The sequence below is a fragment of the Lipophrys pholis genome, assembly GCF_963383615.2.
Source record: "Lipophrys pholis genome assembly, chromosome: 18".
Taxonomy (NCBI): Eukaryota; Metazoa; Chordata; class Actinopteri; order Blenniiformes; family Blenniidae; genus Lipophrys; species Lipophrys pholis.
In genome coordinates, this window is record NC_137646.1 from 13343766 (window position 1) to 13371069 (window position 27304).

At 42.5% G+C, this 27304-nt stretch overlaps 1 protein-coding gene across 1 annotated transcript; it reads left to right on the forward strand.

The window, feature by feature from the left end:
• Positions 1-2019: 2019 nt before the first annotated feature.
• Positions 2020-26535, forward strand: LOC308123946 (uncharacterized protein). The gene is made up of 21 exons (XM_080486696.1): positions 2020-2098; positions 3888-4354; positions 4524-4715; positions 4808-4903; positions 7371-7604; positions 9158-9305; positions 10330-10356; positions 11445-11978; positions 17212-18140; positions 18635-18730; positions 18812-19042; positions 20035-20182; positions 20279-20305; positions 20383-20937; positions 21279-21285; positions 22884-23289; positions 23596-23691; positions 23771-24004; positions 24084-24231; positions 24314-24340; positions 25877-26535. Exons 1-21 carry the CDS (start codon positions 2095-2097, stop codon positions 26404-26406), a joined length of 5136 nt encoding a protein of 1711 aa, XP_080342822.1. The 5' UTR covers positions 2020-2094; the 3' UTR covers positions 26407-26535.
• The last annotated feature ends 769 nt before the right edge of the window (positions 26536-27304 follow it).

The following is a 27304-nucleotide window of genomic DNA, read 5'->3' on the forward strand; positions in this document are numbered from 1 at the left end:
GCATGTGATTTTTTTTTTTTAATCAGATTCTGCTGAAAACGCATTGTAACTTATAAGAAATGACAGATTTACGTTTCCACATTTAATCCTCCCGTCGTGCCGTTTCAACAGAGGACGCCGCCATCGACCCCGACGCCGCAGGGCTCCTAGTTTATGGTCTCGGATGATTGGAAAGAAGCCAGAAAGTCGGCAAAACAATCCCTAATAGCTCAGAAAGGTTTAAAGCCACTTAAAAATCATAAAGTCGTCTGGGCCCACACAACTCGAAAATGTCAAACCCTGATTGAAAGATGAATTTCCCTGAAACGTTTGTTCCAGAAACAGAATTATTCATTGAACCTCCGCTAATGACAATACAATGCATATTAATTATGCATCCAGATTATTGTGCTTCTGGTCCGTCACAGTCGCTCTATTGACATTTTCAAAGAATCCAACAGCAAAAGTCCATAAATGTCCACATGACCTCATCTGCAATTATACAATTGTTTGAGCAACACATGCAAAAGATTATATGCAAATAAAGGGCTGATTACTAATTATTTTCCATTGTCCTGCAGTTTCACAGAATGCACCTCAGATATCAAGAAACAAAGTGATTCGAATATACGGATGCTTCATGTGGTTTTTTTGGGACATTTGACTGTATTTCGCATCAGAATGTTTCGTCAAACTTGGCTTTATGTTGGGATTGTAGTTGTGTTTTGCAGTAATTGATTTGATTTGGGAAAATATTTTCATCACGTATACTCTTCGCCACAACAAAGATAAACTTTGAAGTTTAAAATTAAAGTTTATTATGGCACTATTTCACTAATCTGTCCCACTCAAGATGAGACTGGGCTGAATGTGAACCCTGAACCTAAATGTGTTTAATGTGTTTAATGTCTTTTTAAAACTACAAAACCAACTTCAAGGACTTCATTGGATTATTGTTTGTCAGATTTACAGTTCGAAATACACGGTAAACTTGTATAAAGCTAAATGAAATTAAAGTTATCAATATGACCTGTCATACAGAAAAGCTCACATGTAGAATCATGTGTCTTTCAGAGGGGATGGCTGCTGCGTTCACTATTAACTGAGAATTTAGAGCAGAAATCGTGATATTCTCTGTTATTGTCAGATTTTTACAAGGTTAACATTTTTGTTATTGGTTGTTTTTTTTTTTTTTGTGTGAGTTTACTTACCAACACATTCGATCGTACAGCTGAAAGTTCCACTAAGTTTGGTTTGTGAGAATGCGTCAGTAAATAAAACCATTTATGTACAGTTTTATAGAATGTCACGTTTCCCAGTGGGAAGTTCCCAGTTTGACTGCATTCAGACAAACTTCCTACTCCCTAGTCACTCATAAATACACCATGGCATTAGGGAATTCTTTTTTTTTTTGCATAATTCATACATTCTGTCCCTAAAATAGACGCACACATGCAGTTGAGACATGCTATATTAGATTTTCTGAGTTTTCCAAAAATTCTCATTTAAAAGTTTAGATCTATTTCTTCCAAGTCAGAAGTGGTATTTCTTAAGAGACAAGCTGCATTAAATCAATTTTATTGCACTTAAACTAAAAGTAGCAACATCTGTATTTTATGCGAAAGTTGGCTGCAATATTTCTTTAAGAAAACAAGTTAAGTCTTTTTGTTATTTATCCACATATGCCCGTGGAGTGGGGGTGGTATTGGTCGTTTCTTGTCGAAATCTGAACACTTCCGACTGGGAAGTGGGGATTTCCCAGATCCATGAATGAACTCTAGCAGACGAGGAGCCATTTAATCATTACAAAACACAACAGCTCTTCTTGGTGTTACATGTCTGCATGTGAACACAGTGAGGCAACAGACAAATGTGTGTGTGTGTGTGTGTGTGTGTGTGTGTGTGTGTGTGTGTGTGTGTGTGTGTGTGTGTGTGTGTGTGTGTGTGTGTGTGTGTGTGTGTGTGTGTGTGTGTGAGTGGAGGTTTGGGTGTGTCTCACCTGGAGTGGGAGGGACGTCACACAAGTTTCAGGAAGAGCTCAGTTCCTTCCACTGTGGGATTCAAAGCAAAGGACACTGAGGGACGGACTGGACTGCTCCACACTGGACGAAAAACATGAGTGAGTTTCTCTTTTTCCCGCCTTTGTTGAGTTTGTGTTTTCTGTTAACTTGAAGCATTTCTTTCCCTTTGAGTTGGTGCAACGTGTACTTTAAAAGTCACAAAAAGAGGAAATATATGTGTGTGAATCTAAATGTGTACATCCTGATGTTATCGAATGGATTTGAGGTGTTGGGTATGACTGACGTGTGTTCAAATGAGTGACACCTTTGTCAGAAAAGCTAATAAATAAATAAAATCCCAGCAGTCTGGCATGTTTGTTGTATATTTTCACTTTGTAATGTAATGACTATCCAACCAGAGGCAGGTGCAGCAGAGCTGAAGAGCCAGAGTTTCCACATTCCTGGAATAGTTTCAAAGACAAACACTGCTTTTAGAGTTTTCTGTGTCACAGAACTGTTGGGCACGTCGGATGAAAGAAATGTTTTTCTTGTGATTTAAATGTCGTGCGTCAGACCATAATCTTTCTGCGTGCTCCTGGAGAATGGGTGGGAACTATAATGAGTGGCTTAATTTCCTGGAAATGTAGGTTTAAAAACCTTTTAGAAATCTTTGTAATCGGTCTAAACGTGAGAGCAAACGACCAGAACAAAGTAGAAAACGGGTACAACTGATCATTACGGACAAAAAGTAAGAAAACCACACAAAACAAGCAGAAAAACCGCTTCAGAAGATCCCGTGACCACACAGAGATGTTAAATAACTCTGAGGAAATCTTCATTTTTGGTACTTTATTGGTTTATCTATCTTCAATACCACTGTATTTAATGTTGTCGGGCGCTGGAGCCAATAAGGAAGGGGACGTCCTGTTTTGTTTAGGATTGCAAAGGATAAAAACACCAATAACTCCAGTCATGTTAACGGAAAATGTGCCGCTTGAGTCGGTCATTGAGGTAAATATCTTGATATCTTCTCGTGCTATCCTCCAGCCGACGGCTCTCTCCCTTTCACCAGGTTTATTCCTCTTTGGCTCTGGACTCAGAATCGACTGTGCAGATAAGATGCCTCATATGTTCAAGCCACAACTGATTGTCGTACGTGTTGATAGACCGTCCGTCCAGATATCTGGCTGGAGAAATGGACCATGAGTAAACTGTTGTATGGCATATTTCATTTCCAATTTGTAAACATGGGACATCCGGCATTTCTCATGCATTATGACCACTGAAGATAACGACAGACTTTCAATAGCCACATAGAGACACAAGCTGATGACAGAGAAATGCAAAAACAGCTACATTAAACTGTGAATACTCAAAAATAACTATGAACAGATGTAAATCAGCTACAAATAATTAAATAACTACACAAAAGAGACACAGAATAACTGTACAAAAAAATAAAAAACACCCTGAAATCTTTAATAACTACAACGAGACAAGAAAGGACTGAGAAAAGTTGGATCATGACACAAACATGACCACAAGGTGTTGGAGAAGGACCATGCAAGGCAACAAGAACTAAAGAACAAGATAAAGTCACAAACTGTGAACTGACCAGAGTCATGAGCAAAGAAAACGTGTTGAGGAAGAGGGACGATATCAAGACATACAAGGAAGACAAAGAGAGACAAAACGTCACAAGAGACACAAAATGATTTCTGACAGAGAGAGACAAAGCGTCTTCTAATCTAAATACAAATAGAATCCTTATCATGAAGAGACCAAACAAACACAATGAGCTCCCTTCAAGTTGATGTTAAACATAAAAAAAACAAAAAAAACAACCTTGCCTCTGTGAAGCGTTTCCCTCCGTATTGACCGTGAAGCTCTGGCTCCTCCGTCCCCCAGGCGTCGGCTCCGCTGGAGGCCGCGGCCTCTCCGAGGACCAGTTCACCTGCTCCATCTGCCTGGAGATCTTCGTGGAGCCCGTCTCCACGCCGTGCGGCCACAGCTTCTGCAAGGCCTGCCTGCAGGGCTACTGGAACCACAGCAAGAAGCTGGTCTGCCCCATGTGCAAGAAGAGCTTCTCCAAGAAGCCCGAGATGAGCGTCAACCGGGTCCTGGCGGAGATCTCCTCCCAGTTCCAGGGCCTGATGGTGGCGGGGGGCAGTGATGGGACGGCGTCGCAGGGGTCCACGCTCAACCTGAGCACCGACACGGCCCACACCAGCTCTCCGGTGAAGGACACCGGGGAGTTCGCTCGCTCCGGGGACGTTGCCTGTGACGCCTGCATCGGGAGGAAACTCAAGGCGATGAAGTCGTGCATCAACTGCCCCGGGTCTTTCTGCGAGTCGCACCTCAGACATCACAGGAAGGTCAGTCTGGGTCCCGTGGGGGCGAGGAGCACGGAGCGTTAACAAAAGGGCCTCACAGAGGAGGGGTGTGCACAGTAATGATGACGGATTTGTAAAATAGTGCATGCAGTATGCGCGATGACGACGCCGCAGGAGTCAGACCGTTGGGTTGGTGCTTTTCTCCCCCCAGGTCAAGACCCTGACGTCCCACCGCCTCATCGAGCCCACGTTCCACCTGGACGAGAAGATCTGCAAGAAGCACGAGCGTCTCCTGGAGCTGTACTGCCGCTCCGACCACGTCTGCATCTGCAGCGCCTGCGCCGAGGCCTCGCACAAGTCCCACGACATCGTCTCCGTCGACCACGAGTTCAAGAAGAAGACGGTGAGCAGAGCGCCGACGTGTTGATGTATTGACGTATTGACGTATTGACGTGTTGACGTGTTGACGGGCTGGCGTTGACTGTGGCCCCGCAGAGTAACCTGGGAAAGAAGAGGTCGGAGCTGAAGCACATGATCAAGGAGAGAGCCAAGAAGCTGGAGGAGATCAAACAGTCCATCAAGGTCATTAAGGTGAGTCGTCCTGAGGACAGAAAACCTTCATCACACTGTGGGAGTCCGTTTTACACGAGAAACGGCGCTCGGGGAGCCGTTGAGAAAAGAAAAGTGCAACTTTTTGAAAACGCTTCGACTCCGTCTCCATGGAAACGAGGGAAATCATTACCATTCTCTGTGTGCACGTGTGTGTGTGGTTCCATTGCAAAACCGTTCAAATCGTTGCTGTTTAAATGCAAAACGTTTATTAAAAAAAGCAAAATCAATGCAATGTTGCTTAAAACACTTAAAGCATTGTGTAAACGGGGCCTTGGTGTTGGGAACGTTACTGAAACAGGTGAAAAGAAAAAAGTCAGAGTTACTGTTGTTGCTGCAAATTATTTGGAACAAGATTTAAAATCTTATTTTTAGACATGAGAGATAATTTGGTTTGTTTTAAGTTATTTAGTTATTTTTACTCTTTGACTTTACAGTATAATTCTAAATCTAATTTCTTTTCAAGTAAAATGTACTAGTTTTAAGTCATTTTCTTCTCAGATTGAGTGTTTATATCTCTTTTTGCTACCATTTTTCACAGTGTAAAGTCACTTTGGAAAGCTTTGTGTTATCTTAAATTCTCCCCTTTGAATTCTTGGAGAACGTGAACACGACTACATTAACTCTCAAATGACCAAGAACGTCACTCAATCCAGTTCAAGTCAGTTAACCTGGGGGAAGATGCTCTGTAATCTGGATGTTGGTGCTTCTTTGAGAAGAAGAAGCAGGAAGGAAACGACTTCATTTTCAACGTGACGTGTTTAATGTTTGTGGAGGCAGAAATTAGTTCGTTCAGGTTTAATGAGGCACTAAAGTTTCCATTCGACTGAAGTTTAGAGAAATAGTAACACAGCGATTAACAATGTCTATTCCATTCTATAAAATACATCCCTTCAAAATAAACAGATTAAACTTTGCCGTGCTTTCACTTTTTCGTCCAGTAAAGTTACTTTGCAGGGGTACCACAAGTACTAGAGTGTGTTACTGCACTTTGTTTTCCTCCTGCGCTCACACACTACGGCTCTACGCCCGAGGTCACCCGACCGGTGCGGCCAGTGCAAACATTTACACAAGAGTCTCTCACACCCTGCTCTTAACTACGACGTGCGAGCTGGAAAACACTCCTTCAAATTAAAATGAAGCCACGAGGGATCACAGGCTCCAGCGGTTTAACCACAACAAATCAACGAGTGGTGGTGGTGTGTGTGTGTGTGTGTGTGTGTGTGTGTGTGTGTGTGTGTGTGTGTGTGTGTGTGTGTGTGTGTGTGTGTGTGTGTGTGTGTGTGTGTGTCTTATCAGAAGCTGAAAATGAAACGTTCCCTGCGGCCTGTCTGAGGAAATACTCTGCTTACTCTCGGTTTCATGTTCATGTACTCTAACAAGTACAGTGAGGATCGAGTTACTACAGAGGAGGCCTTGTGTGTTCAGTATAAACACAAAAAAAACCCAACTAAGTGAGTTAACTCCTGGAGTTGGAGATGAAGACAGCAGGCAGAAACCAAAACAGCATCACTTCCTCTAAAGAATTAGAACCACAACACAGTGTGGGGCTGAACTTTGACCTCTTCCAGCACCGAGCTGCGTGTTGTTTTTGATTTCCTCCTCCTGGAAATAACCTGTTGGTCCAGTTCCACGAGAGGCTGGCAGACGCTGCTCCGCCAGCCTCCCACGGCACAGTGAAGTAAAAAGGATTAGGCCAAAGTTTAATCTGGTTTCATATCTCTTTATTAATACGCTTTCTAAAATGGCCTGATTGCGTAAAACGATCTAAAACTGTAGATTTAACTTGAGTGTTAGTAAATATATATCTAATAACACATACTTTTAGGTCGAAAGAGTTAAAGGTATTAACTTATATGAAAGTGACATGAAATAAAAGGGAATTTAAATTTTAATGAAAGACACGAGCAGAAAACCTTTCAGGCTATGTGGACACGTCGGCTGAGTTCATTTCAATGTGAACTTATTAATGATACTAACATAGACAGAGATTTAGAGTTCCAGTTATTTATAGATCATAATGCTGTTATTTACCGGTCCGGCCCACTTCAGATCAAATTGCGCGTCGTGTCTTCCCTGAAGTAAAATGAGTTTGACACCTTTTAAAAGGAGACGATCGCATTTCAGTGTTTGGAAACTTAAGGTCTTAAAATAGAATCTTTATTTGTCATCGAGTGTAAAAGGAATATAAACCCAAAATAGAAAAATGTACGGAGAGCCTTTAATCCTGCACTTCCTGTACTTCCACGGTGATCATTTATTTTTTTGATGAGATCCGACAGGCATCACATAGTTTCTGTTCATGCTGAATCCCGGGGTTGTTAAACATGAGGCCCGTGGGCCTAAAAGCGCCCCGCTAAAGAAGCTCCAAACCGGCCAAACCAATCTGCAAACGATGTGATATTGATGATTTCACCTCCTCTTCCTCCACCCGTCCTCTCCTCCGCAGGCCGGCGCCCAGAAGGAGCTGGAGGAGAGCTGGCAGGTGTACGCCGAGCTGCAGCGGCTGGTGGAGCAGAGCCAGGCCGAGCTGGTGGAGCTGATCGCCGGCAGGCAGCGTGAGGCGGAGCGCCACGCGCAAGAAATTGCCCGAGGCTTGGAGAGCGAGCTGAGCCAGCTGAGGAGGAGGAGCAACGAGCTGGAGGCCTTCGCACAGACGCAGGACAAAGTGGTCTTCCTCCAGGTACAGCGCAGCTTTGAAGTTTCCGATTCAGTCGCTTGTACTACTGACTTCAAATACTATTTACATGGATTTGGAACGCGGCGGATCTGGAAACCGCCTGTGAAACCTAAATCTGTGAAGTAAATCGAACTTGGATGGATCTGTGAATTCAACATTAAAGATTCAAGTTAGTATCTTGACATAAATTTATCTACTGAAGGGATAAATATTTGATCACAATTCAAGACAGTGACATTTTTGGGGGGGGTATATGAATATCTGGAGGCGTATTGCATTCATGTAAAAAATAAAATTGACTGTTTTTCGGAATTAACGAGAGAATTTTCTCATAATTACGAGAAAAGATTTATGAAAAAAAAAACCTGCAATTTTTCTGAATTAACAACTTTTTTTTTAATAACTACACAGACAAATAAATTATCGAAAAAGTATTGGCTTGGATTTTATGAATTAACAAGATAATTTTCTCCTAATTATGAGAAAAAGAAATTATAATTTTTTTTACTGTTTTTCGGAATTAATGAGAATTTTCGAATATTTTATGAGAAAAAATCAAATATGAATGTGGCTGTTTTTCTGAAATAACGAGATAATACTTTTTTTTTATAAAAAAATAGACTTATAAAGAATCATTTGTTTTGATTTTGATTTTTCCTTGTGAATGAAAATACACTTCCATATGAATAATAAGTAACGTGGGCGAATCTTTTTAAATTCATTCATGCGACAAAAAATTATCTTATCTTTATAGTGTTTCATCCAGTATTTCAAAACACCAAATATTACAGTACCCATAATCCATCAGCGCTCCGAAGCGCCACAGAGAGATAAAATGACTAAAAACAATCCCCTCCAGTTTATACAGATGATCTAAGGATCCTGTGACAATAAAAACACTCACTTCACGATACATGAAGTACTATTTTATATTACTTCATGTAATCAAATGAGTAAATCTAAACAAAGAACAATCTTGCTTAATCAACATAAATAAATTGTGCAAAATGCCGTCTTTTTTTAAAAAAAGTAGATCTAGTAGAATATATCTATGTAGATACTTAAAAATAATTGTCTTTATTTTGCTGTAAAGATTACTCGTCTAATTATTCCTTAATTGCAAAGCCAAACATCCCGAGGAGCCCCAGCAGCTGCTCCAGCTGCGGCTGCAGGGAGATTGGAGACGCATCAAAAGCCTGAATGAACTCGGACAATCTGTCACCGGCGCATCTGTTCTCCACCGACAGTTCTGTTTCCTTACAGGAAACATGAAACGTGGCGAGAACGCCTTTAGAACACTCTGAAAGAGCGATGAGGTGATCGTGATCATGAATGATCAAACTCGGATACAGATGATTGAACAAGGGCGTGAAATTCCGAGCATAAATAATCCCTGAGTCTTTTAAAGCTGCGTGAATCAATAAAATGGCACCTTTGTACTTTTTGCACCGCAGAACTTTAATTTCCTAAGAGAGGTCGTTAAATGTGGTCCCGTTGAGAAAAATGTTGGGAATCGCGGCCTCGGACGACGCCTCTCCTCTTGTGTTTCCCCGCAGAACCTGACGACGCTGTCTCCCCCGCCCGAGCCCGCCGACTGGTCGGGGGTCAGCGTGGACACCGACCTTTACCTGGGAACCATCCGCTCCTCCGTCAGCGGCCTCATCGACAAGTTCCAGGACGAACTGAAGCGGCTGTACGGGAAAGGTGAGGGAGGGCGGCCACGCCTCGCTTTAATGCAGCAGTCTTAGGACTGTAAGGGTGTTTTTTTTTTAATCAGGCAACAGAACAAATGCGGTCTTTTTGTCTTTTTTGTCTTTTCAAAGGATCATAGCTCAATTAACTTACACACAAGTAATGAAATGTCCTTTAATCACACTGTAGAATTGACACGTTTCCAGAAAAGTTCCTTTTTAAAGGACTAATAAAGTCATTTAAAGGTGTCGTATTGTACAGATTTTCAACACTCTCGCGTGCTGTCGTTGGTTTAAAAATGCTGTATTCAGAGTTTACTGACCAAAATCCAGCTTTTTCCGGCTCGTTGGAGAAACACACTTTTAAAACACTGAAACAAGCCAGGGAGAGAGATCGTTCCAGTATGGCGACAATTATTACTGTGGGGAAACCTCTTAGAAAGTGAAATTCGCAGTATATGACCCTTTTAGAATGGGTGTTGTCTGTGTTGAGGAGGAAACGAATGACTTCCAGCAGTAATTAGTTTTTCTTTGTGGCACATAATGACGTCTGCCTGAAGGCACGGGGGTAATTTCCCAAAGCATTAAGTCCTCCTGTAGCCTCTGATGGATCATGGCCTTTGGTTCTGCGTTACCTGGAATGTGGATATGGGGGAGAACATGGCGTCACAATATGGAGGAATGTTCCACTAATTTCCAGACATCCCTGTCATGAGAGGGTTAATCAACTTTCTGAATAGCAGAGTGACTCATGGCAGCTCACACGTTCACACGCGCAAGATGGCCGGACAGATGGGGAAAGTGTCGATGCTGCAGTTCGACCACTTTCAGTCAGCGGTGGCGATGCAGCTGAGCGACGGGGCCACATGTCTCGCAGCGTTCACAGCTCTGGATTAGAGCGATATGTTTACCACCCACACGTGCCATCTGCTTTGACGTTGACCCTTCAGCTGAGTGACTGCTGTCCTCTTTTACCCCCCACTAACCCACCCCCACCCCCCCACCTCCACCCCCACCCCTCTATCTTTCTCTTTCAGAGCTGAGGAAGGTGCAGAACTACTCAAGTGAGTATCACTTCAGGTTTGCCGGTTTCTTGCTTGGTTTCTGTGCAGCTCCTCCAAACGTCCACAAGGTGGTGCTGTCTCTCCGTAGCAGTGCGGAGATCAGTACATTGACATGCGTCCACTTAAGTTTTGAACTTAAATCTTTGACAATAAATTGTTTCATTTCACCTGCTTCACTGGAGAGAAATTACTGCTACTTTTAAAATCCCTCTACTTCTATATGAAGCTTCACAGCAGGTCAATAACTAAATATTAACACTTCGTATACTAGTATTACTAGTCCTTTTTAGCGGTGATTCTTATGTCTTTGCCTTTTATTATTAATTTGTCTAAGACATCCAATCAATTTACATATTGTAAATTTTTTTCTACAGATTTATTTAAAAGAGGATATATATATATATATATATATATATATATATCTCCTCTTTTAATAAATCTGTAGAAAAAAACTAATCCAGATTTTGTGACTATATATATACACAAAATAAAACACCTCTCTAGACATACATACTTGTATCCATACATATAGGAACGCACATATAACACATATGCCTTGCTTAACGTGTCTGAAAAGAGGTAGAAAGCCTAAAAACCAGTTATATAGTTGTCACACGAGCTACACGACACATTTCTCACCTGCTGGCAGAAACTATTAGTTCTGCATGAATTACCCATGCAGGCGTATTAAGAGGCTCTCATTAGGGGGGCGAGATGGATGCAGATAAAACTCTGAGTTATTTTGTGTGGTTGTAAGATTTTTTTAACATGAAGTCATGAAGTAGTTTGGATGTTTGGTTCAGAAATTGACTTCATAGTTTCACACCAATCAACAAAACCCTTCTTTATTGATTCATACATGCAGAACAAAACGTCCCTATAAACTGTAATATGCACTGTTGACCCTAACCAAAACTGCACTTTTCATCCATTGATCCCCATAATGATTACGTAACAGATGTTAGGTAAAACAACCAGAACACACTGTATTAGTAATCTGACTGCCACGGAATCTCCTTGAATCTCCTTGAATCTGTCATCTTGAGCAGATGATTGTTTATGTATTAATCTGACTGTGTCTGCTCCAGGCGAGGTGATCCTGGACCCGACCACCGCCCAGAAGAACCTGCTGGTGTCTGAAGACGGCCGGCAGGTGAAGTACGACGAGCACCGGGCCTCTCACTCTGAGAATCCCAAACGCTTCAGCCCGGCTCTCTTCGTCCTGGGCCTGGAGGGCCTCCGGTCCGGGCGCCACTACTGGGAGGTGGACGTGACTCGCAAGACGGCCTGGACGCTGGGCGTGGCCCGGGCTTCGGCCCGCCGCAAGGGCGAGATCAAGCTGAGCCCCGGGGGAGGCTTCTGGTGCCTGTGGCTGAAGAACGGCGAGGTGAAGGCTCTGGGGTCGCCGCGCCTCAACCTCCTGCTGCCGGCTCAGCCCGGCAAGGTGGGCGTCTTCCTGGATTACGAGGCGGGCCTGATCTCCTTCTACGACGCGAAGACGCGCACGCACCTCTACAGCTTCAGCGACAAGTTCTCCGAGAGCCTGTACCCCATCTTCAGCCCGTGTCTCAACCAGGACGGGAAGAACTCCTCGCCGCTCACCGTGAGCTCCGTCAAACACAGCTGAGGCGCCCGGGAAGCGTCTGCAGCCTCGCCAATGAAACACTGATTACACAAAGGCTGGAAATTAGCAAGCCCATTTTTATTTGTTTTATAAGCACTTTATCTGAAACGTCCAATCCCACCATGAAAACCAAACCATTCTTTTTCTCTTTTATTTTGTATTGGGAGCCATAGCAACAGCTTATCATGTCAGTTTGTCCATATTGAAAACTGTTGTCTCATAATGTACTTGAGAAAGGACCAAACACAAGGATTCTACGCGTGGAAATATAAGAAGGATTAAATAGGACTCCTGCAAGTCTTTATTTCATTGTCCCAGCCAGGCTTTTATCCGTTAGAAATGTGGGGATTGCGTTTCTTCATCACTGAAGCTGTTTTCCACAGCCTTGTTACAGGTTCACTAAAGCTCCTGTTTACCAGAGGACGACCCTGAAGTAACTCATCGCATCAGCATTGAGCTTGAGGACTGTTTATCCTCTGTCGATGAGCGCTTTCAATTGCATCTTGAGTGGGCCGGACCGGTAAAATACCTTTAGATGTTAAGTTTCTCTTTGTTGTGGCGCCGAGTATCCGTTTCGAAAAACGCCATATTTTTCCAATTGGCAGCTAAAAGTGCTGCATTTCCTACATAAAGCCAAGTTTAATTACGCAAAACACGAAATAATCCAAACACAAACATCTATGGCTGCTGCATTCTGCAGCCTCTTGCATTCATATTGACAGCTTGGCTTTGAAGTGCTTTCATTCTCCGTCTCACAATTTGCAGATTGGAGCCTCTTGCGGGACCGGTGTTGGCCCCCGGGCCTTATGTTTGACACCCCTGCTCTAAAAGCATCTTCCTCCCCTATAAATGCAGCTGAATGTGCCGACAGCTCAAACGAAAGAACTCCATGCGTGTAAATACAAGTCTCAATGGATGGGATAAACAAATATAATGCAGAAACGCAATACTTTCTTGCCCGAGTAATGATTTAATTCAAATACTTTAAGGAGTATCTGTGATTCCATGTTGTCTCCTCTGAAGCTCACCCAGATAAATGAGTGAGGTTTTCTTTTTATATGAAACATTTGCTTTTGTACCTGCGTTTTGATGCTCAATAAAGATGATGTGCGAGAAACAGCGACAGTCCTTCAATCATGCAGATTCCAGTGGAGCAGCGTCAGGAAATGAAATGACCTTGAGGGAGCTGCACTGATCAATATTGTTTATATTAATAAATGTATAACGTGGTCTGTCAAGGGTGCACCAGACTTTTTGGTGAGGGTTAGCCGGGGAGTGCTCCAGGCCTCTGCCAACTCTAATCTAGATTAAGCCAGTGTCGAGAATAAATATTGAATGTACGTCTGGAAAAAAAAAACGATCTGCAGAACCTGTGAGTAAAATGAATAAATTTATCAGAACTTTCAATGATCAGTTGAAGATGGATCGCTGCAATATCTCTATAAAAGTAAACATACTTCAGAAACTGATTTTGGGTCCATTTAGAAAAAAAAAAAAAGAAGGTTAATCCTATCTTCAAAAATGCCAATTTTAAAAGGATAATCTTTTCCCTTGATGTTCTTCTTGAAGTGGTTTCAATACTAATACTGGACAGTGGTACTCAGATGGCTCATCCACCTGGAGCTACCAGGTTTTAGTTTGAAACTCTTTTTAATATTTGCGTGTTGCTTTTGCGCCCTCTGGTGGCAATGTTTGGTTACATCACTATTTTACCGTCCACAACGATATTTAAATGTTGCCGAAGCGCCAGATGTGCATTTTTCATTTGGTTTGCATCAAAGAATAAAGTTGATTATACCGGACAAACATTCAACCCTTTTTTAAATTATTATTATTATTCACACACCAGAGTCATTTTCAAAAGGAATGTTATCTCTTGGATAAAAAGGCACAATAACTATAACGGGGGGAAAATTATATGAATGTCTCGAATTTCTGAAAGGCTATTAAAGTTTTGTAATCACAAAACAAACAAAAAACAAAACAAAACAAAACAAGATAAACTGCTTCTAAAACAGGTAAAATTGCCAAAAATGATTTTTCCTTCCTGTGTCCATAAGAGTAGAACTGTAAATAGATGTTGCTGTGCTTTCATTAATTTAATCATTTCTGTGCATATTTTAGTTGCCACTAAACCTTGTACATATCAATATTCAAAATTACTTTCTCTTGTCTTATTTGATATTAAGCTGTCTTTCAATTTATTCTGTGGAGAAATGCTTAAAGGACTTTCCCTGTGGGATTAATACACTTTCTATTCTATTCTATTCTATTCTATTCTAAAATGTCAAAACTGTCTAAAAAAATGCTCAAAAAAGGAAGAAACCACTAAAATTCGATACAAAAACAACTGAAAATGTAATGAAATGTCACCATCCTATGTTGTGATTGAAACTTCATAGATGCAATATAAGCCATTGTTTTTGTTTCAAAACTATTCATGAGACTTTAGATTGGAAGCTGTGCCAGCCTCATTATAAAGGTTAAAAGCCGTGGCGGCTGGCCAATAGAGAACGCCATGGCACCACCCCATCTGCCAATAAAGAAGCAGAAATATATCCAGAAATATAATAATAAACTAAAGTTATTGGACTGAAAAGAGAAATTTGAATGAAAAGCTGCAGGTCGGGTTCAATTTTGTAAAAGGGACTAATGGCGCATGTGCTTGTATTTGTTTTTCAGTGTGTTACTAAAAGTCATTTTAATTAGTGCTCTCTGGTCACTAGCGGTTTAAAAGTACAATAATTGTCATCACTTGCAGCCTCTCTCGATCTAAAAAAGGCATGATTGTTGTCATGCGGTTTACAAAGGCACTGTATTTAAATAATGTTAACATTGGCAGAAATTAAATAATAATGAAGAGCCCCACCTAGGGAATTTACCACCAGCCGCCACTGGTTAAACAAGTTAAACCTTTTAAATTTGACTTGGAGGAAAATCACAAAAATTGCTATCTCGGTCATAATGCTTGCAGACCCCTGCTCTAAGCCGTGTTGTTGGACTGTAGAAATAAACCACAGTACTTAGCGAAACATTGCGAACATGCAAAATCCTCAGAGAAAGATCCTGCAAATATTCCCACTCTGCGGTTATAGTGTTAACCTCTACACTATTATTTAATTTAATTTAATTTAATATAATTTAATTTAATTATATTATATTATATTATATTATATTATATTATATTATATTATATTATATTATATTATTATTATTTACTGTGTATCCCTCTTAATTAGAAAAATAGAAATCAGATTTTTTGCAAAACTGCAAGTGTAAACTAAACATCTAAATCTTAGATGCTTCTTAACTAAACTGCCATGACCTAGATAAGGCTTTCCGGTGATGTTGTTGGTGCTCTGCAGCATGTTTGTGTTTGGAAGACTGAGGCTGAATACTCAGAGGAGCTCGACTCATTCCTCCGGAGCTCTGCAGGTCACAGCCAGGGAGTATAAATTTGTATCTGGGGTAAAAGAGGAGGGAGGGAGGGAGGAGGGTGTATTTTGGGTCTGAGGTCTGTCAGTGTGTGTGTGTGTGTGTGTGTGTCAGTGTGTTGGGGGAGCTGGAGGTGGCAGCGGTTACAGCCTGTCTCATGTGTCATTGTGCAGCGGAGACCCGAGGCAGCTGCTCTCTGGTGAGTCTTCCCATATCTCTGCGTTTTCTCCTCCTCGCCTATGTTTTAATGTCACATCTGCTACTTGGTGCACAAGCATGTCTCTTAGGGGAGTGTTGTTGGACTTTACTACGTGTTTTTAAATAATTAAAAAAAAAAAATAATGTCCTTATCCCAGAACGTTTACTGCTACTGCAGATTCAGATGTTCAAGAATAGACTTCAGTAGCTTTTTAGAGATTGGCCCTCAGATTTGGCGTGAAGCCACAGCATGACACGTTACTGACTGGACTAATATTTTTGGATGGATGTTTGCCTGCTGTGTCATGAACAGCTCGGCCTCAAACAGAGAGACAAAAGCTTGTTCTTCAAGTAAATGTGCTAAAGTTTTGTTCAGAAGATGATACAGGCAAAAAGAATCCTTGTTCATCTTTATTTGTTGAGATCCATAGACAACAAAAGACGTCATCAGAACAGCACACACGTTGGTTTTGTGCATAAGAAACGACTGTAATATTGTAAATTCCACACTGACTGCAAGAATTCCCTTTTAGCTATTTTAATCTTCAAGCCTTTTTGTGTCTCACTGTCCAAGTTATATCAAGAGATGTTTAACCAACTGATAATTTTCACCAAAATGTGAAATTATATTGTGGCTATCATCTAATAGTTGTCTAGATTCTGTTTGAAATTGGAAATACAGCCGACCTCCACAGCACTTTCTCTTGTTGAGGGTCGACTATGGCTGAAGAAAGTGGACACCGTGGACACCAATCCATCACAGTGCAGAGACAGAGTCGTTAACACACTGATATTGACCATTGACCAACCTGTTTACACAACAACAATGTTTGAAAGCGAAAATGCATAATTTCTGCGTTTTCATTTCAGAAGGTTTCGCGTTTACATGGCAACATTTTCAAAACGAGGCCCATTTCCATGGAAACGACAGAAATGCTGAAAACGATGTAGTTTTCATGTTGGGCCACCAGTGGGTGCTGTTGTTTGCCGCCTTTGCTGTTATCGTCCATCTACTCAAGCATGTGCAAAACTATTTACTAGGACCATCGCGCACGTCTGTCGTAGCAGCGGTTCAGAAAATATTGCTTTTTCTGCTTCCACAGAGACGGAGTGGTTCCGTTTTTCTCAAAGTTCCACCTAAACAAATTGCGTTTTCAGTTACTCCGAGCACCATTGTTGTGTAAACTGACACCCAAAACGCAATGGAAAGTTTTTCAGGTTTAACTTGAAAACGTTGTCATGTCAACAGGGCCTGAGACTCACCAAAGATCGTCAAACACATTGGAAGAAACAGACAAACTCAGTATGTATTTACAGATGTTTTAGGCATGTGTCAGTCCTCACAATGAGCTGAAAAAAAACCCCTAACAGCAATAGTAATCATTAAGACCATGATTGATCGTAGTCAAACTCACAATAAAGGAGATTATGTGATGAAAAGTAGAGTACAGCGTAACAACACTTCCTCAAGACCTACAGGGATTCATCCCGTCATGGTTTGCTCAGTACGTTGGCATGCTGATTTCCCCCCAACTAAAGTCATGCCATCTAATCCCCGCTACCTCAATGTCACAGCAGGTTTGATGTCCCGTTCAAAGGCTGGTTGCTTGCGCTGAAAATGACCCTGCCTCTTCGCCGTGCAGGAATGGCCAGCACTGGGAACCTTTCTGAGGAGCAGGTGCACTGCTCCATCTGCCTAGACGTCTTCACCAATCCCGTGTCCATACCGTGTGGACACAACTTCTGCCAGAACTGCATCCTGGGATACTGGAAAACCAGCCCTCTGTATCAGTGTCCCATGTGCAAGAAGTCCTTCTACAAAAGGCCGGATATTAGTGTCAACACCGTTCTGAGGGAAATCGCCGAGCAGTTCAAGGAGATCAGGGTGAAGAGCGTGGAAGCGAAAGAAGAGGGGGGAGAGGAGAGAAGAAAGAAGTGGACAATGGAGAGAAAGAAAAAGGAGGATGAGGAACGGCTTCTGGAGAAAGATCAGAAGCAGCCGGTCCTGAAGCAAGAGGAGGAGAGAGGGAGGGTGAAGGAGAAAGAAGCAGAGAAGAAGACATTACAGGAGGAGTTACCGCCGTTAATCCCCCCCGTGGCTGCAGCTACAAGTTCTCCTCCATTATCAGACCAAGCAACTGCTGCATGCCCGCCACCTCTTCCCCGAACGTCGCCCCCACCCTCCCCTCAAATCCCTGCTTCTCCCAGTCCATCTCTTCTCCTCTGGGAGGAGGAGGTCCTGTGCGATGTTTGCTTAGGAGACGGCCGGCCCAAGGCGGTCAAATCCTGCCTGGTGTGTCTGACGTCCTACTGCGAGGAGCATCTGAAGTCGCACGTGGCCAGGTTCACCAAGCACAAGCTGATGGAGCCCGTCGCCAACATGGCGGACAGGATGTGTCCGAAGCACGAGAGGCTGCTGGAGCTTTTCTGCAAGAAGGATCAGACTTGTGTGTGTGTGTTGTGCACGGAGACGGACCACAGGGCGCACTACACCGTCCCCGTGGAACGAGAGTGGACGGACAAGAAGGTAAGACAGACGTCTGACCAACCAAATACACAATGAGAAAATGTTTCTGGGATAGAATGTTATTTGTCAACATACAGGATCACTTTTAAACTGGTAGATAGTTGTGTCTTCCAAATGTTTCCCGTGGGTTGGACAACCTGAAGATTCAATACATCTGGCCCATTAATCTATGATTCCAACTTTGAACTTAATTCAAGCTTCAGAGACAAGAGGAATCCACCATTCCAGGTCCTCTCACAACTCAGAAATCAACTTTTATTTTGAAGTTGCGACGGAACAGCCTCTTCGAGGTTGGAACACTTGAACAAGGTTCTGCTGTGGTTCAGAACTCTTGGGATTACTCAATCAGGATAAGAAATTTCTCAAAAGTCACTTGAAAAGAATTTGTCAAGTTATTTATCGTTGCCCCTCGTACCCGAGCTTTTCTGCTCTCAACACGTTTGGTTTTGTGTTTCGACGGGATCATATTTTCTCTCTGAATATGTTTTGTGCAGGCACAGTTAAAAAGAACAGGCATGGATGTCCAGCAGATGATCCACGACCGAGTGTCAAAGGTGGAGGAGCTCAAAAACTCCCTGGAGCTCAACAAAGTAAGGCCGCAAAGGGATCGCATGTTGGCAAACGTCTCACAACTGCAATTTCTACCCAGGATGTGCTTTCTTTCTTTGAAGGCCAGCGCTAAAAGAGAGATTGAGGAAAGCATGCAGGTCTTCTCAGAGCTGGTGCGCTCCATCAAGAAGACCCAGGCGGAGCTCGTTCTGCTCATTGGGGAGAAGCAGCGGCAGGCGGAGAAGCGTGCTGAAGGCCTCATCGCTCAGCTGGAGCAAGAGATCGCTGAGCTGAAGAAGAGGAACACAGACCTCGAAAACGTGGCCCGAACTGATCACATTAATCTTTTGAAGGCGAGTACTACGTTTAAGGGAGGGAAAACTGGTGATTTTAAGTCTGGTAGCCATTATTTGTTTACTTTGAAAGGAGTAGTATTTCGAAAAGTTGGCCATGATTACAAAAACACAAAGGTTCTAAGTGAAAAGCCATATAGTGTTTTCACAAAAGTTTCCCGTTTACACAGCGACATTTTGAAAACGATGCAGTTTCCATGTCGGGCCACTAGTGGTTCTGTTTGTTTTTGTAATGAACCCACACACACACACACACACACACACACACACACACACACACACACACACACACACACACACACACACACACACACACACACACACACACACACACACACACACACACACACACACACACACACACACACACATTACCACATTAACAATAGGAGTACACAGACTTTTACGTGAACCCATGACGAAGTTGGATTGTTATCGCGGTGACTCTCAACTATGACGCTATGAAGTCTCAGGAGAACATCGACTGGGAGTCGTGACCCTCTGGAGGAAACACTGTTGTTATGGTCCATCTGCTCACGCACGTGAAGACGCGTGGTGAGCATGCGCGGTGGCAGCGTTTCAGAAAAATTGCGTTTCCGCAGATACAGAGTCTGCGGGAGCTGTTTGCATTTTCAGTGACTCGTTGTCGTGTAAACAGACAAAACTATAGAATTTTGATCTCCTTCACTCTCTTATGTCTTTATAAGGTGTGTTGCTGTGCTACAGTATAATGACCTCAGCTGGTATTATATGTGAGGGGAAGATGCTCTATAATCTGGATGTTAATGTTTAAGTTCTACAGACTGTATAAAGTATAAAGAATTACAGACAGTTCCTCAAAAGAAAAGCTCATGTTCATGTCTGTCAATACAGACTAATTGTAACCTTGAGTTATTTTAGGATAAATGAAGTGCTTCTCTTTCACTAAATGGTGAACAGTCCCTGCGATATTAGAAATGACAGTCTCCAACTGAATGTGTCCGTTTCTGCAGAGCTTCCCGTCTCTGAGCACGATCCCTCCTGTTCGAGACTGGTCTGACACCAGCGTTCCCACGGACACATGCGTCGGTTTGATCAGGAGATCTGTGGCCAAACTGGAGGAAACATTGAATGAAGTGATCGACAAACTCTCTGACAGTGGTAGGGTGCAGTCTCACGTGATTTACCTCACATGTTGAGAATCTCCACCAAAACCTGAATTCATGGTCTGAAAGTGTTTCTCCTGTTTTGTTGCAGAGATCAAAAAAGTTCTCAAATACACAGGTAAGGTTCTGTTTGTTGGTCTCGAATCATCTTGAAAAGCTTTCCAGCAGAGTGAGTGTGTTTTATGTCTGGTGCAGTGGATGTCACGCTGGACCCCGACACGGCGAACCCCTGGCTGCAGCTCTCCCAGGACAGGCATCAGGTGAGGCACCTGGGCGCCTGGCAGGACCTCCCCGACAACCCCGCCCGATTCGACACCGTGGTCATCGTGCTGGGCCGCGACGGCTTCGCTTCGGGCCGGCACTACTGGGAGGTCCAGGTGGGGGATAAGGACGACTGGTACGTGGGCGTGGCCAGGGCCTCTGTGAAGAGAAAGGGCCGGATCGCTGTGAGCGCGACTCAAGGCTACTACGCTCTGGCCATGAAGAAAGGCCAGGGGTACCGGGTGTCCACGTCCCCGCCTCTGCTGCTGTCCGTCGACACAAGACCCAAGAGAGTGGGCGTGTACGTGGACTACGAGGAAGGCCAGGTGTCGTTCTATGACGTGCAGACTCGGACCCATATTTACACGCTGGAAGACACCTTCACAGAGAAGATGCTGCCCTTTTTCTACCTTTACTGCTGCGACAAAGCCTCGGACACGATGGTGATCTGTCCTGCGAATGAGAAAACCCTGATCAAACAAGGATCAAGCTAAAATTGCTGTCAAGGCACTACGTTTAAAGGCACAGTGCACATGAATACTGCCGTTTGGTTTTGTGGAGCTGTTGTCTACGTGAGGTCATATTAAGTATTTGGCTCGCTGGATTTTTGTAAAAAGGTAACATCAAGAAAACAGATATTTCTCTGTAATAAAGAAAAGACTGTTTCAAAATGAAATTGGCCTTTATGGTTTTAGTCAAATATATGTAATATGTGCAACAGTATTTGTTTCAACAAGCTTCATATTGAATATAAGAAAAAACAACAACAGTATATTACATATCTAATTCACTCTGTGTTGTGCAAGTTACTAAACTCTTGTGAATTGCAGTTACGAAGTAGTTCTTTCAAAAGTAGAGTGGATTTATTTCTAGAATCACTTAGTACTTTACTTGGAATGTAACTAGGTAAGTCTGTCTTAACAATGTGCTTTTGTATTATAGTGTTGTGTTGTAACATGAGCTGAGCTGTCAGCACCGTGTGGATCCGTCTAATGGCAGATTAACTCTTTCAATTCAACTGAAGCTGCGGCAGCAGAAGGAAGATGCTCTATAATCTAAACGATGGCACCACTGAGGGGGAAATATTTATGAACTCATGACACCAAGAAGAAGCTGAGATGAACTACCGACATGCAGACAGCAGCAGAATAATGTTTATTAAAGGACCCGTTAACACAACAGCTTTCAAATGAAAATGCAAAAACTTTCATTCTGCTTCGAAGCAACAGAAAACTCAACTTTTTGACAAATGAGTTTTCAGTTTTTAAAACATTTCCGTGTATTTCCATGTGCCGAACTTTTCCCGAAACAAAGTGGATTGAGTATTCCTGGATAATTCTCTGGAATGATTGTAAACAAGTGTATTTCCCTGAAAGCAAAACTAGAATCTAGCTTCGACTTCTGATTTTCCAAACTTGCATGTTGATGTTTGTCCTGCAATAGCTGTATGTTGTTCAAACGACAATAAATAAAGAAATAAAAAAATTGCTTTTCTTTTTTTGCTTCAGTGAATAAAAGACTTAAGTTTCGTTTCAGCAAAATGACACAGCTTGTCCACGCCCACTGACAAGATTCCAGCTGTACCAGCCTCTCTGGGTTTATTTCAATTTCAGCCCTGAATTGTTTCTCCGTTCCTTGACGCTCTGTCCTCCACCGGGGGAGACTGTTGACCTCTGCCGCTTTAAAAACAAAAAACAAGAGCCAGGTGAGTCATACTTCACCTGACTTTCATTTTCTGGTAGTAATTTATTTATTTATTTTTGAAAATTGTCAGAATGTACTGCAGGACTTATATGCGAAAGATGTTTCACATGGATGTGAGTCACTGGGCGGTTCAGACTTGGCACTGGAAACAAATCTGAAAATAGAGTCGACACCCAACGGTTATCTAACATTGTGATTATTAGTCACATCTGTTGTGGTTTGAGCACAATTGCTGAACAAATGTTTTAAAATAGGAAAACTGCATCAGTCCAGGATCTAAACTCGATGATAAATCAACAAACTTAAGCTCAAACATCGGTAATCATTTTATATAAAAGTAATTCTTACTGATGAAACCTATTTATTTAATCTTTTATACAAGTTTGTCTTGTACATTATTTTCATTGTGGTTTTTCTTTCTTGTTTATTTGACTGTAATCGCCACCAAAATAAGTTGAGTTTGAGTAAAAAAAAAATGCTTTGAAATTAAAACTTCCACTACATAACAAACTTCAAATTTAATGATTCAATTCATTTTAAAGCTTTTACTAAATGTACGATCTGAAAAATTATAAATTTATTAGATCATTTGTCTGTCTGAAAACTGTATTCACCATTTAATCGTTATTAAATGTTGCATTCAGACTTTTAAAAAAAAAAAAATCATGATATAAATCTACTCTTCGTTTCTGTGTTATATGCAAAACAAAAACGTAAACTTTCTCCTGCAGAGGTCTCATCATGTCTGCACTCCTCGCTTCATTGCCCGAGGATCACTTCCTGTGTCCAATCTGTCTGGACGTCTTCAGCGACCCGGTCACGACTCCGTGTGGCCACAACTTCTGCAAAACCTGCCTGACCCAGATGTGGGACAACACTGAGGAGTTCTGCCGGTGCCCGACGTGCAACAAGCGTTTTAACAGGATGCCCGACTTCTCCACCAACGACATCATGGCCGAAATCTCCGTCCGGATAAAGAGGAGAAGGGTGGAGGCGGAGAAGCTGTGTGAGAAGCACCAGACGATCCTGGAGTTCTTCTGCAGGGACGAGCAGGTTTGCGTCTGTCTGTTGTGCAGCGAGACCGACCACAGACACCATCAGACCGTGCCCGTTGGAGAGGAGGCCGCTCGGCAGAAAGTAAGGAGGCGCTGTTACCTGTTGTGGACAATGTCGACTCCACCCTCCGTGTTGACGGTGGAAAAAGAAACGTTTCTGAAACGCTACGGGTGTAATAAAATAGTTCTGCACATGCTCAGTAGATGGACAATTGCAACAATGTTTTCCTCCAACCGGTGACATTAGTCTGGTTTGAAAGGTGTTAACATTTTCACTAGTGCAGCAGTGGCACTGGTGTATGTGAACATTTGTTCACACTAAAGTTGGATTTATTCATGCTTTCACAACAGCTCTATTGATGAAACGACTGAATATTTCACTTTTCAGCAGACTATCGAGTCCAGAAAAGCAGAAGTAAGACAGATGATTCAGGACAGAATGGCAAAGATAACAGAGTGGACCAATTCTTCAGAAATGAGCAAAGTGAGTATATTCAATACATTTTTGACACGTAAAAAAAAATAAATCATCACTTTTTTAACTGCTGAGCTACTCTTCATAGGAAAAAGCTACTAAAGAGAAGGAAGTTTGCAATAAACTCTTCAGGACGCTCATGAATAAAGTCCAGGAGAAGCATGTTTGCCTGGCGCTGTACATCGACAACAAGCTCGCCGAGTCGCTGAGCAAAAACGATTTGATGGTTAAAGAGCTTGAAACGGAGATCACAGAGCTCCAGAAGAAACACTCGGAGCTGGAGAACCTGGAGCAGAACCAAGACCACTTTCAGTTCCTGCTGGTGAGACCAACACCTGCTGTGAGACGCGCAACGTCTCCTTTTTCGCGACTCACCATCGCGTGCGTGTGAATCGTTTCAGGCTTTGCGTGCGCTGAGCCGAGTGTCACAAACCAAGGACTTGGTCCAGCTCCCGGTTTACCCAGACCTGTATGTGCAGACGGTGTCCAGAGCCATGTCTCATCTCATGAAAACTTTTCAAGCACAGCTAAAAACTCTGACAGGCATTGGTAAGTACGTGATGCAACGGTCACAAGTTGTGATTTCTCTTTAACCGGGATGCTGTTTTTTTATTTATCTGTTTTCATGTAGAGCTGACCCGAATGAGAGAGTATAAAGGTGAGATAAAGTGCACATCTTATCACTGCTGTTGTAGAACCACTCTCTTTTTTAATTCTTTCTTTTATCTTCTCAATTTCATTGTCAGAATTAATATTTTCGAAAGCTGTTGTTTTCCCACGAATGTCCTGTTTACTGGTGAAGGAACACAGTCATCCTCAACTAACATGAAAGAAGCCTGATACTCAGCATTCGCGCTCTCAAATGATCATTAGCTTTACTTTATCTATTATTAGATGTCTGAGGCTGTCTGCATGTTGGTACTGTGTCTTAACCGTTTCGCTGCTCCTACTTCTCATTGCCGTTCATTCATAAATCTTCCTCCATCAGATGTAACTTCATCTGAACTTGAAGAGTGAACCAGACGTTAGACCTCCCCAGACGTACAATGATAGAACTTGATCAAATCGAGAGAGATAGAGGCAAATACAACAATTGAGGAGTTTTCTTTTCTAGGAATTTCCTTACCATCTGAAATCCCTCACTACCTCACCGATGACTCAGCAACTTTTAAAATACCTCACTACCTCACCAATGACACAGCAACTTTCTCAAATACCTCACTACCTCCCCAATGACTCAGCAACTTTCTCAAATACCTCACTACCTCCCCAATGACACAGCAACTTTCTCAAATACCTCACTACCTCCCCAGTGACTCAGCTATTTTGCCAACTAACTCCTTGAGCCTCGGTCCCGGTGCACAGTACATGCCGGAGCAGGAGGGTAAGGCAAAGCACACCCAGACCCAACTCTGTTGCGTGGTCCCACGACAGAGAGTAAAATGTAGGCGAGGTTGTGAACGCATGTAACGACGCAGGTATGTTGTGGCTGCAGCAACTGAATGGGTGAATGTGATTAGCGACGTAAAGCGCTTTGGGAAAAGTTGAAAAGCGGTATATAAGTGAAGCCCACCTCGTCGGAAGCGCCAACATTTCAATATACCCAGTTAACAGAACAACCACTGTCTGCAAAGCAGCATATGTAAGCAATAACAAGATAGTTTATGGCATATGAGGTTATTTGAATATGGCGGCTTGTGGAGAGTGACGATCATCACTAACCAATCAGCAGCCGTGTGGAGAAACAACGCGATTTCCTCACCTCACTGCCACAGACAGCGGCAATTATTCACGTAATGTTAAATAATGACGATCGACACAACAACTGAATGACATTGAATGCCACACCACTCACACTCATGGTTCTAAAATAAAAAAACACTCCTGCATATATGCAACAGTTATATAATGTTATAATGGAGGACGGATGGACGACTTAGCACGGAGAGGATGTTGGTGTATTCCTGGTGGGTCCGAAACTCCTGAGTCAGAAAGGATGTCAGGAGGGTTTTGCGGCTCCCAGAAGGTTCCGTTCACTAAGAAACTGGTCCAAATGGCTCTTTGAGTGTTGAAGGTTGCCGACTCCTTAATGGAACGCCACCACTTTTTCAAGAAGCAACTTGCAACCGTGTTTGCCAAACATAACTCGTTTGAAATAAAATGGTAACAACAACTTGAATTTAATTTCTTATAGAGGCGGTCACCTTTGACCCATCCACAGCTGGCGTTCACCTTGTGATGACTGACTTCAATACTCGTGTGAAGCACTACAAAAGGGCCAGAAGTCCTTCGTCTTCTGACTCCAAGAGATTCCAGTTGTCGATGGTTTTGGGGAAAAATGGCTTCACCTCTGGCCGACACTATTGGGAAGTCAAAGTGGGGCTACGATGCAACTGGGACGTTGGCGTGGCCAAAGAATCAGTCGCCCGAACCGAGAAAGTCATAATGGAAAAAAATGGATTTTTCACCATTGGAAAGCGGGGTGGTGAATATAAGGCTTATCGTAAATTCTATGAAGTTGTCAACCTGAGTCCAAAGCCAAGGAAGATAGGAGTTTATGTGGACTACGAGGCGGGCAGGGTCTCTTTCTACGAAATCAACCAGAAGCGGCATATCTACTCTTACAAGAGGAAGAGATTCACCGAGAAACTGTTCCCATGCTTTTTTCTGTACAGCAAGGCAAGGAAATCTGAGGCTTTATTCATTCTCCCAATAAAAGATTGAAGATTTTCTCTCTGCCTTCAACAAGGTAAAAAAACAAGAAGGTAGTTCAAGGTCATCGGTAACTACTTCAGCAAAGTCCTTTGAAATGGGGGAAATACAGCTTTAAAACGTTTCAATGAGCTCAAACGTCTGGCCATGATATGATTAGACAATGTCTGTGTAAAAGGGTTTAGGGGATGACAACATCAACTGTAAATAGATTAAACTGATGGCAAGAAAATTACAAATCCAATCAGATATGGTGAATTTTCTTTTGTTGTTGCATTGATCTCATAACACAAATCTCTTGAGTCTGGATTGATTTAACCAGATAAATGTATGAAACATAGATCACCACAATAAACATGTTGAAAATGTCACCTATTTGTTGCCTTATTTGGAGTGTCGGCAGAGCTGCAGACGACACATCAATGCTTTATCAGGTAAAGGTTTACAAGCATCCAGGAAATGACAGAGTCCAACAGACCCACCCTCGGCCCCTGCAACTGTAGGCGTGTTTCCATCGTTTAAAGGTGGAAAGATTAAAAGGAGGTAAGAGTGTCAACCCAGATTCAGGAAGTGCAAACCAGCGGTTAGGAAAAGGTAAGTGAATTGAGCACTGTAATGTTTATATGCGTGTAGAGCAGTTTTTAATATTGAAGATATATTGGCAAAAAAACATGTGAGAGAATACGGTTATAAAAAGCACTTTTACATCAAGATAAAATGTTGTACTTATGCCAAAGTATGTGGCTGCTGGTGCCCACAAGAGGAAGTATTTCCAGTTAGTGAAGGAATGAAGGCATTTCTTAGATTGCATAAAAACATAAATGATGCTGTCGTGTAACACAACTAAGTGGTTTACTATCAACCTATAGGGAATTAGTTTGACTAAAGTGGTGCATAAAAAAAATGTATA